Below are 19887 nucleotides of genomic sequence, written 5' to 3' on the forward strand. Positions count from 1 at the left end.
CTGCCTCAAACTTTAACCTTTCATTCCCTCCCTTGACTTATGGTCCTGAGCCACAATCTTGTGGCTTTGGCTCAACACTAAACTCCAACAGCTCTTGATTTTGAATGAGTATACTAATAACAATCAGTCCATTTTTCTTTTCTTCAGGAGTGGTTGTGTAGGATGCTTGGAGACTTCCCATGTTTCCCCACAGTCGTCCAGACAAAGGGGTCAGCTGGTCTGGTGTGGGAACAGTGGATCCAAGCAGCAATGCCATCCACCTTAAGGGCAGTAGGTGTAGCCAGTAGCACCATGTAAGGTCCCTTCCACCATGGTTCCAGAGATCGCAAGTTGTGCCTTCGAACAAACACCCAGTCCCCTGGTTTAAACAAATGTGGGGTAGGAATAGAAGCAGAATCATATAATGCTCTAAGCTGGGGCCCCATACTCTTATGCACCAGCTGTAAATAGTCACGCTTACACAGAAATTCAGTATCATCCAAATCAGCAAGCAATTCAGTCTGAAGACTAGGGATTATGGGTGGAGGGTGTCCATACATTATTTCAAAAGGATTAAAGCCAAGCCGATAGAGTGAATTTCTTATTCTAAACAAGGCAAAAAGAAGGAGTGATACCCAGTCTATGCCACTCTCCAAGTCCAATTTAGTTAAGGTCTCTTTTAGAGTCGGATTCATTCTTTCTACCTGTCCTGAACTCTAGGGTCTATAAGCACAGCGCAATTTCCAATCCATCCACAGTACCACAGATATTCCCTGACTTACTTTTGAGACAAAGGCCAGTCCTTTGTCCGAGTGGATGGGAAGCCATACCTGGGTAGGATTTCTTCCAGGATCTTCTTAGTCACGACGTTCACAGTCTCATGCTTTGTTGGGTAGGCTTCAACCCACCCTGAAAAAGTATCTACAAAAACTAGCAAATATTTATATCCAAATTTTCCAGTTTTAATTTCTGTGAAGTCTACTTTCCAATGCACACCTGGCCTATCTCCATGGAGGTGACCTCCTTTTGTAACGGGTTCATTGGGGACATTGTTGAGCTGAAAGGCTTTACAATTTTTAACAATGTCCTCAATAAGTTGATTTCCTTGCCTAATTTTTACTTCTGAGTGTCGGAGCAAGTCCTGCATTCTTCGGGTTCCCTCCCCAGTTTTCTTCGAGTCTTTGTTTCCTTCTCTCTCTGGGGGTTTATAGGCCATGGGAATTTTCTTTACCCACTCCAAGTCTTCTTGGGAGTACTGAGGCTCAGGAGGCAACACGTGGTGGTCATTGCCTCAAACTTTAACCTTTCAGTAGGAATAATTGGATAAGTGCTGGAATATCTTGCTTTAGTTCAGATTTAAAGTTAAATTTACAAAGTGCCTTATAGTTCAATTTTGGCAATAAAAATGAAAAACAGGCATGTTTTATCCTGAAGAATGTCATTATTTTATGTGTGAAAAAATAAAATAAACGTAATATTAATTCAGTGGAAATAAGAAATCAAATCCTTATGTAATGCATCTATTCCATAGATTATGAAATATATTGGTAAAATTAATAAAACTTGTACTAAGTATGTTACTTAAGACATGAAGCAAGTGATAATTATTTTTCTAGGTGACGTTGATATAGAAATCAAAGCCCAAAGATTCCAGAGTTCTGTGTGATTGATACGTGTCAATTTACACATATGCTTGTCTCATCTCAATGTTATTTCAGCATAACTGAGAACAGAACTAAATAAAAATATCACTCAAATGTTTAGCTTTATTTTGTTACTAAATATGTCATTTTGTATCTATTTTATTTGAAAAATCTGGTAAATTTATTTAAGTCATATCAACAATAATGAGAAATAAACAGGATCTAGCTCCTTAAAAGAGAATGAATAAGAAAAAAAAAATGACTCTATTGTTTTCTTCCAAGGCTGAATTAAGCAAGGCCAAAAGAAACATAGGTCCCATGCTTTCACTTATTTGCAACTAGTATTTGTCTGAGACAAGAAGAATCGGTCAGATAAGTTTATGTTAGAAAAAATGGACCCCAAAATAAGGATTCAAATTTTTTTTTTCTTTCTTGCTATTGTTTCTAACATATTTATAAGATGATTTCTTTGTTGCTTTGTATGTCTCTTCCCCATGGTATAACCACTGTTTTCACTGTATTTGATGTTGGTATACTTTGTGGAGGGGGAGGAAAAAAAAACTTATTGTTTAAATAGTGATAAAGGTGGACCCATTGGAATAAAGAGATGTACAAGCCATTTTGTTGAAAAACGAACTTTAGAACTTTGGCGGAGGGGGTCTGGGTTGGGCATGGGAAAGGCTGCGAAGGGGAAACAATGGAAGAGGCAACAATGCTTGTTAAGAAATGCACTTATTACCTTGCCCATCTAATGGTAACCCCTCTGTAACGTATTTTCACAATTAAAAAAGAAAGAAAAAAAGAAGGAAAAAAGTGAAACAATAAAGAAAAAAATTGAACCTCATTTTGCATTTTGACTTTGTATATTCTGGTGCTTTGCAATTGTGTACTATGTGACTATCCCATAAATCTGGGCTCAAATCACTAGGGCTACCGGAAGAAAATTTCAATATCGAAAGCAGCTAATACCGCTGTGCAGTTGTTTGTGGGTTTCACTACAGTAGCAGCAGGGCATTGTTATACCTGGAATGGAGACCCTCCAAAAATCACCAGAGACCAAGATCAATGTAAGTGAAAAAAAGAGTCATTTATTTGCAAGTTCAAGCTTGGTCCTCCAAACACTCGGTAACCTGTGACACTTAGAAGCCCTGAGCATAGACTCAGTACAGTTTTCATGGTATTGAATACTCAACCTTAAGGGAGTGTTACATGAGATATTACATGATTGGCTAATATTTTAAGCAAATTAAGCTACACATACATGATTGGTTATTATTAATACTGACTTGTTATTGACGTATACCACTTGGCCACTGGGTCACCGTGTCTTGTATAGCCACCCAGGGTTTGGTTGATGTATCCAGAGAAAATTCCTGTAGCTTGCCAAAGGATTATTTGTTTCAGTTGCCTGGCAATTGTTTTCTTTTCTATATCATTTCTGGGTCAAATTCATATCATCTTGTCTTCCAGAGAATTGTAAAGTAGTCGTGGGATGAGTTGCACCATGACACAAAAGCTGTTTGTCCTATTTGAAACCTCCAATGCACAAAAGGGGTTAGGACAGTTGAACATGTCTACCAAACATCTTGGAGAGATAATCGATAAGCTTCCTCAGGAGTCCATTTTTGGGTCTGATTACATAAGTGAGTAAAATTAGTTAGTACTCGTCATACACATAACCGTTGTCCTTTAACTGCCTTTAGGGTAAGTTTTGCCTCTTTTTATTCCCATCTGCATGATTTACTTGTTTTAGTTACATTCTGTACCCCTGCAATACCCTCATAAAATTGGGGTCTCATATCATAACACATCCAACATGTACTGGTAATATCAGGCCGGGTCTGATTGATTACATTATAAGTTTGAACCAACAGCTGCCATAGAGAATCCGCCAGCAAGGGATGTTCTCCCTGAGGGGGTCTCCTCTTTTCGGAGGAGATGGGGTCACTACAGCCTAGGGCTTTTTCTTTACACTTGCTTTGGCTTTTGTGGCAGAAGCCGGTCTTAAAACAGTGTTTGGTCCCATTACTGTGGCAATTGTCTGTAGAATTCTATGTGTGCCATTGTGAGTCTTTCAACATCGGTAAAATCTTAGTCCCCAAGTCTTTCCTAATTCCCATCCTAGGACTTGTTTGCCCTTGTCTGTGAACCGAACTTTCACTCAGGCATCAGAATCCTGGGGAACCCTAATTTGTTGGTGCATAGGCATCCCATTAAACTGGATGCCCACTGGCCCTGATTTAGTAAAAGTAACACGGTCTCTTCCTTTTCCTTTCCATTTTCCTGAGGTACTTGTTTTGCAGCCCTAGCTCTTACAGTAAAAATCCTCTGGTCCTCCACAATTACTAGTCCTTCCTTCCCCTGGGCAAACATACCAGTGTCTCCATCTACACTCAACAAGCCTAGGTCCTTCCCATACTCCCTCAGGGAGCTGGCACAAATTAAATGTAAGCCTGTCTCAAAACCATAGTGAGGGTCCCTCTTTCACAGCCAGAGGGAAACGTTTGTCAATTACCTGATTACTAATAATCCAAGCCCAATTATATGGGCGATTAGGATTGCAGGCACCCACTATTATGTCAATACAATTTCCAAGTAAGGTATACGTCAACAACCATTTCATGACTCAATTTGAGCTTTAAGGATTGTCTTTGGAAATTGAGACTTATCACTCTGGGTTCTCTCCAAAATCGGTTATGGGATCTGCAGGCTTCGCATGCAAATGGTGGATCCAGGTAGCGATGCTGTCGACTTTGAGGACAGTTGGATTCTTCAAGATGACCACAAAGGTCCTTTCCACCGCGGTTCCAGGTTTTCCTGTCGGTGTCTTTTCACCAGGGTCCCTCTTTCACAGCCAGAGGGAAACGTTTGTCAATTACCTGATTACTAATAATCCAAGCCCAATTATATGGGCGATTAGGATTGCAGGCACCCACTATTATGTCAATACAATTTCCAAGTAAGGTATACGTCAACAACCATTTCATGACTTAGTCTTTTTTACAGCTCAATTTGAGCTTTAAGGATTGTCTTTGGAAATTGAGACTTATCACTCTGGGTTCTCTCCAAAATCGGTTATGGGATCTGCAGGCTTCGCATGCAAATGGTGGATCCAGGTAGCGATGCTGTCGACTTTGAGGACAGTTGGATTCTTCAAGATGACCACAAAGGTCCTTTCCACCGCGGTTCCAGGTTTTCCTGTCGGTGTCTTTTCACCAGGACCCAGTCCCGGGGTGGAAGTGATGTGGGATCAGTGGAGGGCCTGACTCGTACAGCACAGTCAGTCTAGGCCAGACATAAAGGCGGGTCCTGTACAGGACCCTGAGAGAAAACAAAAGTTCAGAGTCATCATCTTCCCTAAGAAACTGCTCTGAAAATTAGGGATTATGGGAGGGGGCATTTCGAACACAATTTCATAGGGGGAAAGACCAATTTTCAAAGGGGAATTTCGTACTCTGTATAAGGCAAAGGGAAGGAGAGTTACCCACTCACCACCAGTCAACATGGTCAATTTGGTCAGGGTCTACTTTACAGTTCTATTCATCCTTTCTACCTGTCCTGAGCTTTGGGCGTCTATAAGCGCAATGCAGTTTCCAATCTGCCCCAAGAGCATTAGCAATTCCCAGACTTACCTTCAACACAAAGGCTGGTCCATTATCTGATCCTATCATGCTAGGGATGTCAAACCTGGGTAAGATTTCTTCCAGCAACATCTTAACCACCACCTGTGCTGTTTCATGCTTGGTAGAAAAGGCTTTTACCCATCCTGAAAAGGGAAAACTAATAGATATTTATATCCATACTTGCCAGGTTTGATTTCTGTGAAGTCCACCTGCCAGTAGGTTCCTGGTCTATCTCCTCTTATCTGACTGCCTGGTCCTGCCTGAATTTTCCCTGCAGTAGACACCTGACATGCCTTACAGTCCCTGACAATCTGTTCTATTTTAGCATGTCTATTCTTGACCCTAAGATCAGTATTTCTCACCAGGTCTTGCATCTTCCTCCCACCCATGTGGGTGCTCAATGCATTTTCAGTAGTATTTTACTCCCTAACTGTTCAAGCAAGACAATGTTGCTCTTATAGTCTCTCCATCAACCATTCAGGCATTGTGCCATTGTTAGTTGATCAATCCATTTTAAATCTTCCGTGGTTGATGTAGGAGTGTCCAGGAGAGTTCTTGCACTGGGGTCTGGCAGGTTTATCATCATTATAGAGTCTCTTTGTGTTGTCATTTCCGGGCAGTTCTGTCGGCCAGGTTATTGCCTTTATTCACAGCATCTTTAAGTTTTTGATGTCCAGGGAAATGAACAATGGCCAACTTCTTAGGCAACCAAAGAGCAGCGATTAAGGCCAAAATTTCATCTTTATTTTTGATGGACTTTCCCTATGCTGTCAGTAATCTTCTTTCTTTGTAGATAGCTCTGTGTATATGAGCCATTGCAAATGAATACTGACTATCACTATACAGAGTTAGTCTTTTCTTCTTTCCTAGTGTTAGTACTTGGGCTATTAATTTGGCTCTCTAGGCTGACGTGCCTATGGGCAGAGTTTCGGCCCAAACCACATCAGTCTCAGCCATTACTGCTGCTCCCGCATACCTGTGTCCTTGATGAACACAGCTGCTCCCATCTGTAAACCACACAAGCTCAGCATCTGGTAACACTGATCTCTTAAGTCCTCTTGGATATTACGGACTTGCGCCAGGATCTCCGAGCAATCATGTAGTGACATGTCTAGGTCTGGATCTGGTAGAAAAATCGCTTGGTTGACAGCTGAGGGAACCAGGAAATTAATTCTGAGAGGACTGAGTAGCAGTCCTTGGTAATGGATTAGTCAGGCATTGCTGAGCCATGGATCTGGTGGCTGCTTTAACACACTCTCAATAGCATGGGCGTGGTCACATACAGTTCCTGCCCTATAGTTAATTTGCATCTTTTACCATTAGAGCAGTAGCCACTTTCATTCTCAGGCATGGTAGCCATCCTGCTGCCACCGGTCTAATTTCTTTGATAAGTAGGCTACTGGTCTGCTCCACGGGCCTAGATATTGGCTTAGGACTTCTTTCATAATCCCATTATGTTCATCCACATACAAATTAAATTGTTCAGCTGTATCAGGGAGTCCTAATGCTGAGGCTGACAATAAGGCAGTTTTTATCTGTTCAAAGGCTTGTTCAACCTACTCCATCCATGAAAACAGCTGCTTTTCTTTGGTAGCCTCATAAAGGGGTTTAGCCAACTCTGCAAACCCAGGATTCCACAGACAACAAAAGCCTGCTGAGCCCCAAAACTCTCTTACGTGGTGCTGAGACTGGGGTGTTTGAATTTTAAGGACAATTTCTTTTCTTCCTTTTGTAAGCCACTGCTGCCCCCCTTTCAATAAATAGTCCAAATAAGTTACCTCTGATCTGCAGATTTGAGCTTTCTTGGCCAACACTCAAGAAACCAAGGCTTCCCAAAGTCTGGAGTAAATCCTCCATTCCTCGGATGCATTCTCTTTCAGTTTTAGCAGCAATTAATAAGTCATCCACATATTGCAACAAAGTCAAGCTAGGGTGGCTTCCCCTAGCCTCACCTAAGTCCTCATGCAGGGCTTGGTCAAAGAATGTTGGTGAGTTTTTAAATCCTTGAGGAAGTATTTTCCAGTTCAGCTGTCCATTAATATCTCTTCCTACATCTGTCCACTCAGAGGAGAAGAGATCTTAGCTTTTAGCTGCCAAGGGTAGTCTGAAAAAGGCATTTTTTAAATCTAATACTGTGTACCACTGCCTTTCAGGAGGAAGGGTGCTCAGGAGTGTGTAGGGGTTGGGTACAGTAGGGTGAATGTCCATTACCCATTTGTTTACCTCCCTTAAATCCTCCACTGGCTTATATTCATTGGAGTGGGGCTTACAGACTGATAGCAGGGGACTGTTCCATGCCGACTGACAGGGCCGCAGTATACCCAGTTCTAGCAGACACCTAATGTGGGGTGTTATTCCCAGCCGTGCCTCCATGGATATAGGGCACTGCCAGACTCTGACTAGGTCAGCTCCTGGCTTTACCTCAATGAATAGAGCTGGTCTATTCTTCGCTAGTTCCACTCCTTCAGTCTCTGCCCAGGCTTCTGGATACCTTTCCAGCCAGTAGGTGATTTCTTGGTGAGGAGCCTGATGTGATTGGTGCAACCGGTACTCGTCTTCCAGGCTCAGAGTCAGCCCTTGTATTGGTCTCCCTTGGGCATCTGTCACCTGGAAGCCTTCTGGATAGAAGTGAATCTGTGCCCCGACCTTAGTCAACAAGTCTCTTCCTAATAAGGGATAAAGGCTCTCTGGGATAACTAAAAATGAGTGAGACACTCGTCCCGTCACCAGATCCACTGTTCTTTGGGTGGTCCATGAGTATCGTTTAACTGCTGTGACCCCTTGCACCCAAGAAGTTTTGTTCGAAAGTTTTCCATGGGGCTTTATTACTCCTTGGGACATTTTGAGTTGTGGTCATATCCCAAATTGCTGAAAGCATCGGCTATTTCATTTTGTGACAATTGTAATTAATTTTCTCCTTTCCTCTAGTCTTATGTGTGGATTGATATACATTGAAATGGGTCAGAACCAGAATTCACCTCACACTCCCCTTACCTTCCTAACCACTAATTTAAAGAATGTTAAGGACAGAGCTAACAATGTCCCAAGGTGTAAAGTGTGGACTAGCTGGTTTGTCTAAGATCCCAAAGGGGTAGACAGAGACACTTTGCGATATTCTAGCAGTGGCATCCGATAGATTACCTGACCCCAGCTTTGCTTCACGTGGGCCAATCTTTCTAGGCCAGATTTCACCCTTCGAGGTGGAAAAATAAGGGGGTCTGAAAGAGAAAGTAGTTATTATTGGACAAAGAAACAAAGCGAAGACTAACAGCCTCAAAGGGAGACAGAGTCTCTTGACATCCATCTCCGGATGAACCTGAGTGAGTAAAGTTTCATAATACTCACATTACAAACACACAGACATTAGGATAAGGCACACATTTAACATCATGCCCATGGTAGACTGTCAGACAGAAAGTGAAGGATTATAGACAGGATAAATCCCAAATGTCCTCACTAGTGGACAGTCTCCCTTGTAAACTATCGGAAAGAAAGTTTCTGACAACAAACAGGCCCAAGTGTCCACACTAGTGGATAGTTTACCTTCCCGGGGAACCGGGGGACCTCTCCCACCAGTCCAGTTGGCTGCCTTATCCGACAGGACTTTTTGCCAACTCCAATACCAATCCTGCAGGACATAAAGACCCCAGAGAGTTACAAAGTGGCAATGCCTTAACTTACCAGCCATTCTTTGCTACTCTCTGATCAGGTATCTGGGTGGGTTTATGGGTTTATCCCGGATGAGCCCCCCACCTGTTATACCTCCTCCAAAGACCACCAGAAACCCAAGATCAATGTAAGTGACAAGAGTGGTTTATTTGCAAATTCAAGCTTGGTCCTCCATGCACTCGGTAACTGGTGACACTAAGAGGCCCCGAGCATAGAATCAGTACAGTTTTTATAGTATTGAATAAACAACCTTAAGGGAATGTTACATGAGAAATTATATGATTGGCTAATATTTTAAGCAAATTAAGCTACACATACATGATTGGTTATTATTAATACTGACTTGTTATTGATGGGTACCACCTGGCCACTGAGTCACCGTGTCTCGTATGGCCACCTAGTGTTTGGTTCATGTATCCAGAGAAAATTCCTGTGGCTTGCCCAAGGATTATATATGTTTTAGTTGCCTGGCAATTGTTTTCTTTTCTATATCATTTCTGGGTCAAATTCATGGTTCTTTTTATAATCCGTACCTCAAAAGGTGGTTGCTAGTCTGTAATGGAGTTATTTAGTTCTTTATTGTGCCTCTTTAAGTCAGACTTTTCAGTACAAACTCTACAAAGGAAATAATTCTAGTTCTGTGCAGGCAAGAATGTGATGAAAAGCATACTTTTACTGTCCTACATGAAATAAGAAGACACACTTTAAAAGCTTACTAAGTGATCAGTCCTTAAATAACAGTGCCAGTTTTAAGGCACTCTAGATAATTCAAGTCCTTTAACTCCCCACAAACATAACTGCCATTCAGAAATCATTGCCAAGGTGAATTTCTAGTTCTTTTTGATATTTCAAATGTTTTAGGCGTAACATAAACAATAATTCAACTGGTTGAGAAAATTTAATTTAGAATAAGCAAAAAATCAGAGTCAACTACATAGCATAACCTTTAGGGAAAATGAATTAAGGAATATGGTATGTTCTGTGTAACTTAATATTAGACATTAGGGCAAAATACCAGGAACAGGCTCTGCAAGAAGGACATAGAACTCTTTAAGATATATTAAAGATTACCTAGGGACAAGTAATTTTACCTACATTTTCTATTATATGATAGCACATTTGCTGCTGATCAGAGAGACTCAAAACGTTTTTAAATGTGATATGAAAAATGCATTGTCATGAATGAATGAAATCAGGGATTAGAGGGCTTAGGAGCTGGGTGGTTCTGTTAAATAATCTCATTATTTTGAATGATCTAGTTTTTTTGTATGTGTGGAATTATGAATGTATATTATGACTGGGCAAGGAAGTTTATTATTAGATAGATCATTTTCTCATACCCAATGTCAGGAATCTAACCTAAGTTAGATTGGTAAATATGTGAGTATGAGTGTGTGTGTGTGGGGGGGGTGTGTGTGTGCCTGCAAGCATGTATTTAGAAGGAAGAATCTTCTTTCTCTCAGGGTATTTACGTAATTGTATTAGTTATAATAAATTAATGACAGCAGATAAAGGTAATTAATATTTTGTGCCATATGTTTATGTTCCTAAGAATGCATGAACAAACTAAAAATTATGTATGGGATATGAGTTTTTTTGAAGGTCTGCTGAAATTATAAGCATTTGGAATCTTGAGAAGGATATCAATGACAATGATTTTAATGTAGATCAATTTTAGACAACACTTGCAAGGATATGTAATCCTATATGAAAATGCAATATTTATTGATTTTTCCATAGCTATACTATTCTATAAATTTGTGGGGAAACAAGTTAAATTATGGAAATATAAAGTAATGTCATTATTTATTGCATACAGTTTTACACTTTAGTTTCTTCAAGTAGACATACCATTTGTTTCTACTATATAAGAAGGAAAACCCTAAATATTACATGTTGTGCCATATTTCACATTGGGAAGCTTTGTCTATATCAATAAGTTTATGTTTTTTGTTTCTGCTTTCCTATTCATAACTCTGTTTCTCATAGTATTCTTCTAAGAATTTTTTCTTTCTCCCAGTTTGGGGCTTGAACATACCTCATGTTCTCAGTTTGTTTGCTAATAGTAGTAAATCTACAATAAGAACCATGTAGTTATTTGGAGATAGAACCTCATGAACTTTCCTACCAGCCTGAAAACCATTATCCCTCAAGTCTCATCCTTCTTAAACACAAGAATTATAGAGATGAGTCATGGACCCCAAGCGTCAATGACTTTTCATGTCTTATAGATTCCTCATGTTTTCTAGTAATTATAATAATAAACTACCACAGATTGGGTAGCGTTAATAATGTAAATACTTTGCCTCTGAGTTGGTGGAACTAGAACTCCAAGATAAGAATTGGCTTCTTCTGAGACCTCTTTCCTTAGTATATTCAATTCCTTCTGCTTCTCTTGGAGGAGAATTCAACTTAAATGCTACCTTTGAGATACTGTATCCACATGCAGTGAACGAGTTTTTGATTTTAATATGACTTCAGTGGGAAAGTATCCAACAAATAACATATTCCTTAGTGGATAAAAGAAAATCTCTAATAGGAAATTATTTGGTTTGGCCATGGAAATTATGACTATACTTTCAAAATTAACAAAAGAGGTAAAGTTTTTATTAGAGCTTGTAAAACCAGCATGAAGTCTTGACCTTAGACATGCCGTTCTTACCCTGGCACACATTTAAATTCCTAGTGGTACGGGAAGATTGAACCCAAAACCCTGTATTTGTGAAACAACACCTCTACTACTGTCCTACCTGCAAATTGTAATTGGATTACTTATTTTGAGGTAGAATCACTATGCGTGGGCCTTATTGGACTGTGATCCTCCTAACACAGGCAAGAAAACATTGCACCGAGCAAATGGTTAGAGTATCTGAAACTTCTTTTTTTGTCTGGGCTTGCCTGGAACTGGAATTCTCTAAACTTTGTTTCCCAAGTACATAAGATTATAGGTTTGAGCCACTTTATCTAGTAAAGGTATACAATTTCAAAATGTCTGGATATTGCCTGTATTTGTGCTTAACATATATACCTAACCTTAATTTTCTCCCTCTTATGTTTAGTACTCTGAGTTGAAAACATTGGCTTTCTTGATATACATGGCTTGTTTGGAATGGAATCCCATAACAATAAAAAAAACTCCCAAAAGTTTATGTCAAAAACCATGGAAAAGAAGACTTCAGGCTGGAAAAAAACACTAATCCTTAATTTATAAATGCAATATATTTATAGTGTTAGTCAGTGCTTTCTTAAGTATGAGAAGAGAACGAAGGCAGAAATGTGAAAAATGTCAGATATAATTTTGATAACTTTCTAGGACTCTGTAGAAATTTTGTAGTTGTCACTTCATGTTATCTTACTATCTTAAAGCTTGATTTATTAAAACCCTCTGGGTAGATATTGCTTGGGCTGACTGGTAACCTTCTCCAAGAAATGAACCTTATTTTAGAAGGCTGATGGTGTAGTAAATAAAGGAATGTTGAGAAAGAGGACAGGTATTGTCACAGAATGAGCCGACCAGGTTCAACAGCTGAACAGCAAAACAAAGCAGTTTCAATTGTGATGATCCACTAGGGAAGATATTTGGATATCTATATACACATATGCATATGCATATGCATGCATGCATGAAATCGTAATTCTCCAGTAGAATGTTGAGAAACTTGGCCTGATAATTATAAAACTATATCAAACTGATTGCAGGAAAGGTACAGTAAAATATTAATATTTTAGCAGAGATTTTGCATTGATTTTGTAAAGAATGAAAATAATTCCTTCATTTTATACTTTACAAATATCATTAGTAGATTCTGTTTTTTCATATTGTAGTAGGAGAATCTATACAATGCTGAGAATTGGAATTACACAAAATATGCAACTTGGCTGGGAACTGGAATTTGAAGTATGTAATCTTAGCTAGTTAAGAGATTGAGATCTGAACATAACAGTGTGAAGCTAGCCTAAGTGGGAAACTTCATTAAATTCTTATCTCCAATTAACCACCAGGGGAAATGAAGTTCCAGTTCAACTTATATGTAGAGCACTGGTCTTGAACACAAAAGCACCATCCAGGCCCTGAGTTTAAGCCCTAGGATCAACAGAAACAAAAACACAAAATACAACATGGAATTAGATATTTTATAATGAAGTATATTTTAATACAGTCTACATTGTTACAAAGACTAGACTTCTGTGTTAGCTTTATAACCTACCATAATAAGTGATATTGTCCATTTATTAAGCAGAAAGGCTTACTCAGATTTAGAAGTCTGAAGGTTTCAGTGTATGTTCAGTTGGTTTTATTGCTTTGGAGGGCTGTGACAAGACAATGTCAAGGTGGGAAGTATGTCAAAGAGAAATGTTTTTTACCTAGAATGATTTAAAGATAAAAGAGAAAAGTATGTGAGAGGCTATGTTCTCATGGGTTTCACTCTAAAACCTAATCTCCAGAAGAACTATTCAGGTATTCTCCACAATCTCGGAGGAAGTGGAAAGTATTTTTTCTTTAACACATAGGTCTTTCTGCGGCATTCTAAATTCAAATGGCAACATTTTCACCAATGATAATGATTTGTCCAAGGGTGGAAGTAATTAGATATTTCAAGAAATTCTAAGCAGATCTCAGCAGACTAAATATTTTATGGAATTCCTATTAAAATATTTTCTTTCAGACTGACTGGGTCTTCATACTACACATGTGTATATCTGTGTGTTTGTATGTGTGTATGTGTTTGAATAAATTAATACAACAATGGAACTGATAAAAATAGTCCTTTTGTTTTTCTTCTCATACTATGAAAGCCTGTAAAAATTACCAATCAATGTTTATTGCAGCATTATTTACCATAGTTAAGATATGGAACCAACCCAGATGCCCCTCAGGAGATGAATGGATCAAGAAAATGTGGTATATATACACAATGGAATTCTATGCCTCCATCAGAAAGAATGACATTGCTCCATTTGTTAGGAAATGGAAAAACTTGGAAAAAATTATATTAAGTGAAGTAAGCCAGGCCCAAAGAAACATAGGTCCCATGGTTTCCCTTATTTGCAATATCTAGTATATGTATGAGTCATGCGGAAAAGCTCAGATAATGTGATGTTAGGAAAATGAACCCTTAGATATGTATTTTAATGTTTTTTTTCTTTCATGCATGTGTTTCTAACGCATTTATAAGATTATTTCTTTGTTGCTTTGTATGTCCTTCCCCCACAGTATAACCCCTGCTTTCACTATATTTGATGTCAGTATAACTTGTGGAGGAGATGGGGAAAAACAAGTCGTTTAAGGATACAGGTGGACCTGTTGCAACAATGAGAAGTACAAGTTGTCAGTCCCAAAAGAGCTTTACAACGTCGGTACGGGGGGGGGGTGGGGGAGGGAGGAGAAGGATTGGGATTGGTGGGGTGAGGGGAGGCTGGGAAGGGATGTGAAGGGTAAACAAAGGAGGAGGCTGCAATGCTTGGTAAGAAATGTACGCATTATCCTGCCCATGTAATTGTAACCCCTCTGTACAGTATGTTCACAAATAAAAAAAATGAAAAAAAAAATTACCAATCAAATAGCATTCAAGATTAAAACATTAGTGCTGTCCAAAAGATTTGCATGCAAACCCAAGAACTTGTACCTCATTTCAGACCGCCATGTTTTAGGAAAATTTTAAGTCTATCAATTATGTCGTCACCAAGGAAACAATATACAATATTTCTTTTAAAAATACCTAGATTGCAGAACACTTTAGCCACTAAATTGAAGGAATATAATTTATGGGATTTAATGTAAATATTTAGACACTTAAATGGATATCTATTATTATTATTATCATTGTGAAAGTATCTTACAGAGGGTTTACAATTGTTTCCTCCTTCTTTATTTCCCGATACCATCTTCCCCTCTTCCCCTCATCCACACATCCCTCTACCATCACCATCCTCACAACCTCTCCGCACACTCCACCAAAGTTGTAAAGTTCGTTTATCGACATAACATCTTATACATCTCATTGTTGTAAAATGCCTCCACCTATAAACCTATTTAAACAGTTTGTTTTTCCCATTCCCTCCAAAAATTATATCAACATCAAATACAGTGAAAGCAGCACTTATAGCCTGGGGGAAGTACATACAAAGCAACAAACAAATCATCTTATAAACATGTTGAAAACAATAACAAGAAAGAAAAAAAAAACTTTTGAATCCATATCTTGGGATTCATTTCTCCAAACAACAACCTGTCTGACAGTTTCTGTTTGTCTCAGACATATATTAGTTATTGCAAATAAGGGAAACCATGGGATATATGTTTCTTTGGGACTCACTTTGGGACTTACTTCACTTAATATAATTTTTTCCAATCTTTCCATTTCCTAACAAATGGGGCAATGTCCATTGTGTATATACACCACGTCTTCTTGATCCAATCAAGAATATGTCTAGATTGGTCCCCTACCTTAGTTATGGTAAATAATGCTGCCATGAGCATAGTGATGCTGGTAGCTTTAGTATGGTTTTGTTTGTGATCATTTGAGTAAATGCCCCAAAGTGGGATTGCTGAGTCATAGGGGAGCTCTATGTGGAGTCTTCTGAGGAAACTCCATAACAAATTCCAAAATGGTTGAACAAGTTTCTACTCCCACCAACAATGCAGTAAGGTTCCCTTCTGCTCACATCACATCCAGCATTTGTTCTTATTAGGGTTCTTGATTATAACCATTTTAACTGCGGTGAGGTGGTATCACAATGTGGTTTTCATTTGCATTTCTTTTCTTGCTAGGGAGGTTGAGCATTTCTTCATGTGTCTATTGTCTATCCTTCTTTCGTATTCAGAGAAGTTTCTCTTTAAGTATTTAGTCCACTTATTTATTGGCAAGTTGTTACTTTGAGGATTTGTTGGGGATTTAATTTTTTGAGATCCAGGTATATTTTAGATATGAGACCCTTGTCCAATGTATGGCTAGTGAAGTTCTCCCAATCAATGGGCTTTCTATTGATCTTGCTAGCTATATCCATTGCCATTCAGAAGCTCTGCAATTTCATGCAATCCCATTGGTTCCACCTTTCTTTGATTTGTTGTATTTCTGGGTCTCTATTAAGAAAATATTGGTTTGTGCAAAGGAGACCTAGGGTTTCTCTTATGACATCCTGTAAGGTTTTCACAGTGTCTGCTTTAACTCTGAGTTCTTTGATCCATTTGGAGTTGATTCTGATTCAGGGTGATATATAAGGATGTAGCTTTAGTTTTCTACAAGTGATTAACCAATTTTGCCAGTACCATTTACTGAAGAGGCTGTCTTTCTTATATTCTTGTTTTTAGCACCCTTATTGAAGATTACAGTGCTATAGGTCTGTAGGTTCATTTCTGGGTTTTCAATTCTATTCCATCTATCCTGAAGTCTGTTCTTGTGTCAGGACCAAGCTGTTTTGATCACTATAGCTTTGTAGTAGAGTTCAAATTTTGATATTTATATTCCTCCAGCACTGTTCATTCTATTAAGGATCATTTTGCTATTTGGGTTCTTCTTCTTATTATTCCATATGAACTTTTGGATTGCCTCTTCTATTTCCTTGAAAAATGAGGTTGGAATATTGATAGGTATCACATTGAATTTGTAGATAGCCTAGGGAAGGATTTCCGTTTTCATGATGTTGATAATTCCAATCCAGGAGCATGGGAGGTTTTGCCACATTCTAATTTCTGTTTTGATTCCTTTTTAAAGTTTTTAAAGTTTTCATCATTGAGGTCCTTCACTTCTTTGGTTAAGTTAATTCCTAGGTATTTTATTTTTTGTGGGGCTATTACAAATGGAGTTGCTTTCCTGATTTCAGCCACACTTTACTCATTGTTGGCATACAGAAAAGGCATTGATTTTTGAGGGTTAATTTTATACCCTGCTACTTTTCCAAAGTTTAAAATCAGCTTGAGTTATTTAGGAGTGGAGTGCGTGCGATTCTTTAAAGAGAAGATCATGTCATCTGCAAGTGGGAGAGTTTACCTTCATATATCCCTATTTGGATCCCTTTTATGTTTGCATCTTGTCTTATTGCTGTAGCTAGGCATTCTAATGCTAAAATGAAGAGAAATGGAGAGAGTGGACATCCTTATCTTATTCTTGAGTTAGGAGGAAATGGCTTTAGTTTTTCACCATTAAGTTTTATGCTGGCTGTAGTTTGTAAGTTTGTCATATACAGCCTTTATTGCTTGAGGAATGTTCCCTGGAATCCTAATTTTTCCAGAACCCTCATCACAAAGGGTTATTGAACCTTGTCAAATGCTTTTTCTGCAACTATTGAGATAACCATGTGGTTCTTATCCTTGCTGTTTGTGATGTGATGAATTATACCAGATTATTTGGTTATATTGAACCAACTTTGCATCCCTGAAATGAATCCTGTTTGATCCTGGTGTATGATTTTTAGTATGAATTGTTCAAGTCAATTGGCCAAAATTTTGTTGAGAAGTTTTGCATCAATACTCATCAAAGAAAGAGAACAAAGAAATGGGTCTATATTTCTCTTTCTTTGATGAGTCCCTGCCTGGTTTGGCGATGGCTTCATAGAATGAGTTCGGTAATGAACTTTCTCCTTCAATTTCATTGAAGAGTTGAAGGAGTATTGGTGTGAGCTCTGACATGAAGGCCTTGTAGAATTCCGCTGTAAATCCATCTTGTCCTGGGCTTTTCTGAGATGGGAGGTCTCTTATTACTGTGTCTATTTCAATACTTGATATGGGCCTCTTAAGATGGTTTATCTCATCTTGGTTTACTTTCAGCATTACAATATTTGCTAGGAAAACGTCCATTTCTTCCTGGTTCTCTAATTTATTAGTATAAAGGTTTGATAAATGTTCCGTTATAATGTTCTGAAGCTTGGTTGTTTCTGTGGTGATGTTTCCATTCTCATCTCTGAGTTTATTTATTTGAGTGTATTCTCTTCTTTTTCTCATAAGATTTGCAAAGGGTCTGTCAAATTTGTTAATTTTTCAAAATACCATTTCTTTGTTTTTTTTTGGTTCTTTCTGTTTTCATATTTGGATTCTAATTTGTTTAATTCTGATGTAATTTTAATGATTTCTTTCCGTCTACTGTATTGGCGTTTATCTTGCTCCTCTTTTTCAAGGCGGTTCAGATGTCTCATTAAATTGTTGGTTTCAGATCTCTCCAATTTGTTGATGTAGGAACTCAGAGCTATAGACTTGCCTCTGAGTACTGCCTTTGCTGTGTCTCAGAGGAGCTGGTAATTTATGTGTTCATTTTTGTTGAATATCATGAACATTTTAATTTCCTTTCTCATCTCTTCCATGACCCACTGGTGATTCAACAGTGTGTTGTTCAGACTTCATGTGTTACAGGAAGTTCTTTGGTGGATTTTGGTGTTGAGTTCTAACGTTATTCCGTTGTGGTCTGGGAGAATGAATGGTATAAATTTAATATTTCTGAATTTGGACAATATTGTTTTTTGGTCTGTTTGGAAAATATTCTGTGTGCTGCTGAAAAAAAGGTGTATTCTGATGCTGCTGGGTGATATATTCGGTAGATGTCTGTTAAATCTATCTGATCTATGCAGTTGTTTAGATGTGCAGTTTCTCTATTGAGTTTTTTGACGAGTTGATCTACAAAGTCAGGATAGTGGTTTTTTAAAGTCGCCAGCAATTAATGTCTTTGCATCTATGTTAGGTATGAGGGAAAGCAGTGTTTCTTGGATAAATTTTCGTGCTCTGTTCTTTGGCAAATACACATTTAGAATTGTAATAATCTCCTGGAGGGGAGATCCCCTAATTATTATGTAGCGACTTTGGTAATCTCTTCTCATTAATTTTAATTTGAAGTCTATTTCATCTGATATTTGGATTGAAACTCCTACGTGTTTATAGGAGTCATTTGCTGAGTAGATTTTGTTCGAGCCTTTCACTTTCAAAAGTTGTTTGTTTGTATGATCAAGGTGTTACTCCTGAAGGCAACAGATAAAGGAATCTTGCTTTTTAATCCAACTAGACAGTCTATGTTGCTTAATTGGAGAGTTAAGTCCATTAATGTTGAGAGTTAGGACTAAGTGGTATTTGGGAGTAGCAGGATACAACTGTAACATCATTATGGATGTTGACACTGGCATGAAATTCATTTCCTTTTTTATCTGACAAATGAATATACAAAATAACATAACTTTAACTAAATATCAAGACCTAATTAAACATATTACCAGAAAAGTCATCATGCAAGCCATATTGCAACTGAGGTAAAAGAAAAATCCGTCATACTCTGTATTCTGTATTTCTTTTACATGTTGATTTTTTCTTAAATTATTTACTTTAGCTCGCATCTTAAAAACATTGTGTTAAATGATGTATATTTTGGTAATTAATTTTGGATGCCTCCTTAAATTTTGTTTTGAGTATAAAGTCTCACTTCATTTACTAACTCATGAAATGATGCTGATTACAAAACAAATGCTAATAACCACTGTTTATAATACACAAAATCTCATAAGCAAGATTTCATGAAGCAGTGGTTAACATTTTGATTTCATGGTCTCATGATGATGAGGCCTACCTGCAGGAGTACAGGTGTACCTAGATTCCTCAACCTAAATTTAGCCACAGTTAAAAAATGTTTATATCTTTACCTGTCATCCAACAGAGATTAAACTTGAGTATAAAACCTAAGAAAATGATAAGGTAAGAATTTAGCTTTTCTTGACATAAAGTAAACAATATGCCTCATAGAGTAACTCATTAGTTTAAAGTCAAGTTATTTCTCCAAAACATTCTAAATATTTCCTTACAATGTATATTATTCTCAAGAAGGGAATGGGGAATGTGAGAAGACTAACCAAGTATTGTCTTCAAATATACATAATTTATATTTACCTCCTTTTTTTCGTTATAAGCATTTTTGATAGAACTCTTTGAATAATTGTTTTCCTGGTCAGCTATAATATGTCTTAGTTGCATATACCAAACTACATTCAGAAAATGGTAC

General features: G+C 38.0%; 1 protein-coding gene across 1 annotated transcript; it reads right to left on the bottom strand.

Moving 5' to 3' along the window:
- Positions 1-4290: 4290 nt before the first annotated feature.
- On the bottom strand, positions 4291-8086 carry LOC138835150 (uncharacterized). Its single transcript, XM_070033796.1, is given in 4 exon segments — positions 4291-4467; positions 5255-5388; positions 6222-6395; positions 7024-8086. Coding segments are annotated over 4 exon segments (1548 nt in total).
- Between the last annotated feature and the right edge of the window lie 11801 nt (positions 8087-19887).

Source organism: Dipodomys merriami, unplaced genomic scaffold, assembly GCF_024711535.1.
Source record: "Dipodomys merriami isolate MVZ:Mamm:240054 unplaced genomic scaffold, mDipMer1.0.p SCAF_23, whole genome shotgun sequence".
NCBI lineage: Eukaryota > Metazoa > Chordata > Mammalia > Rodentia > Heteromyidae > Dipodomys > Dipodomys merriami.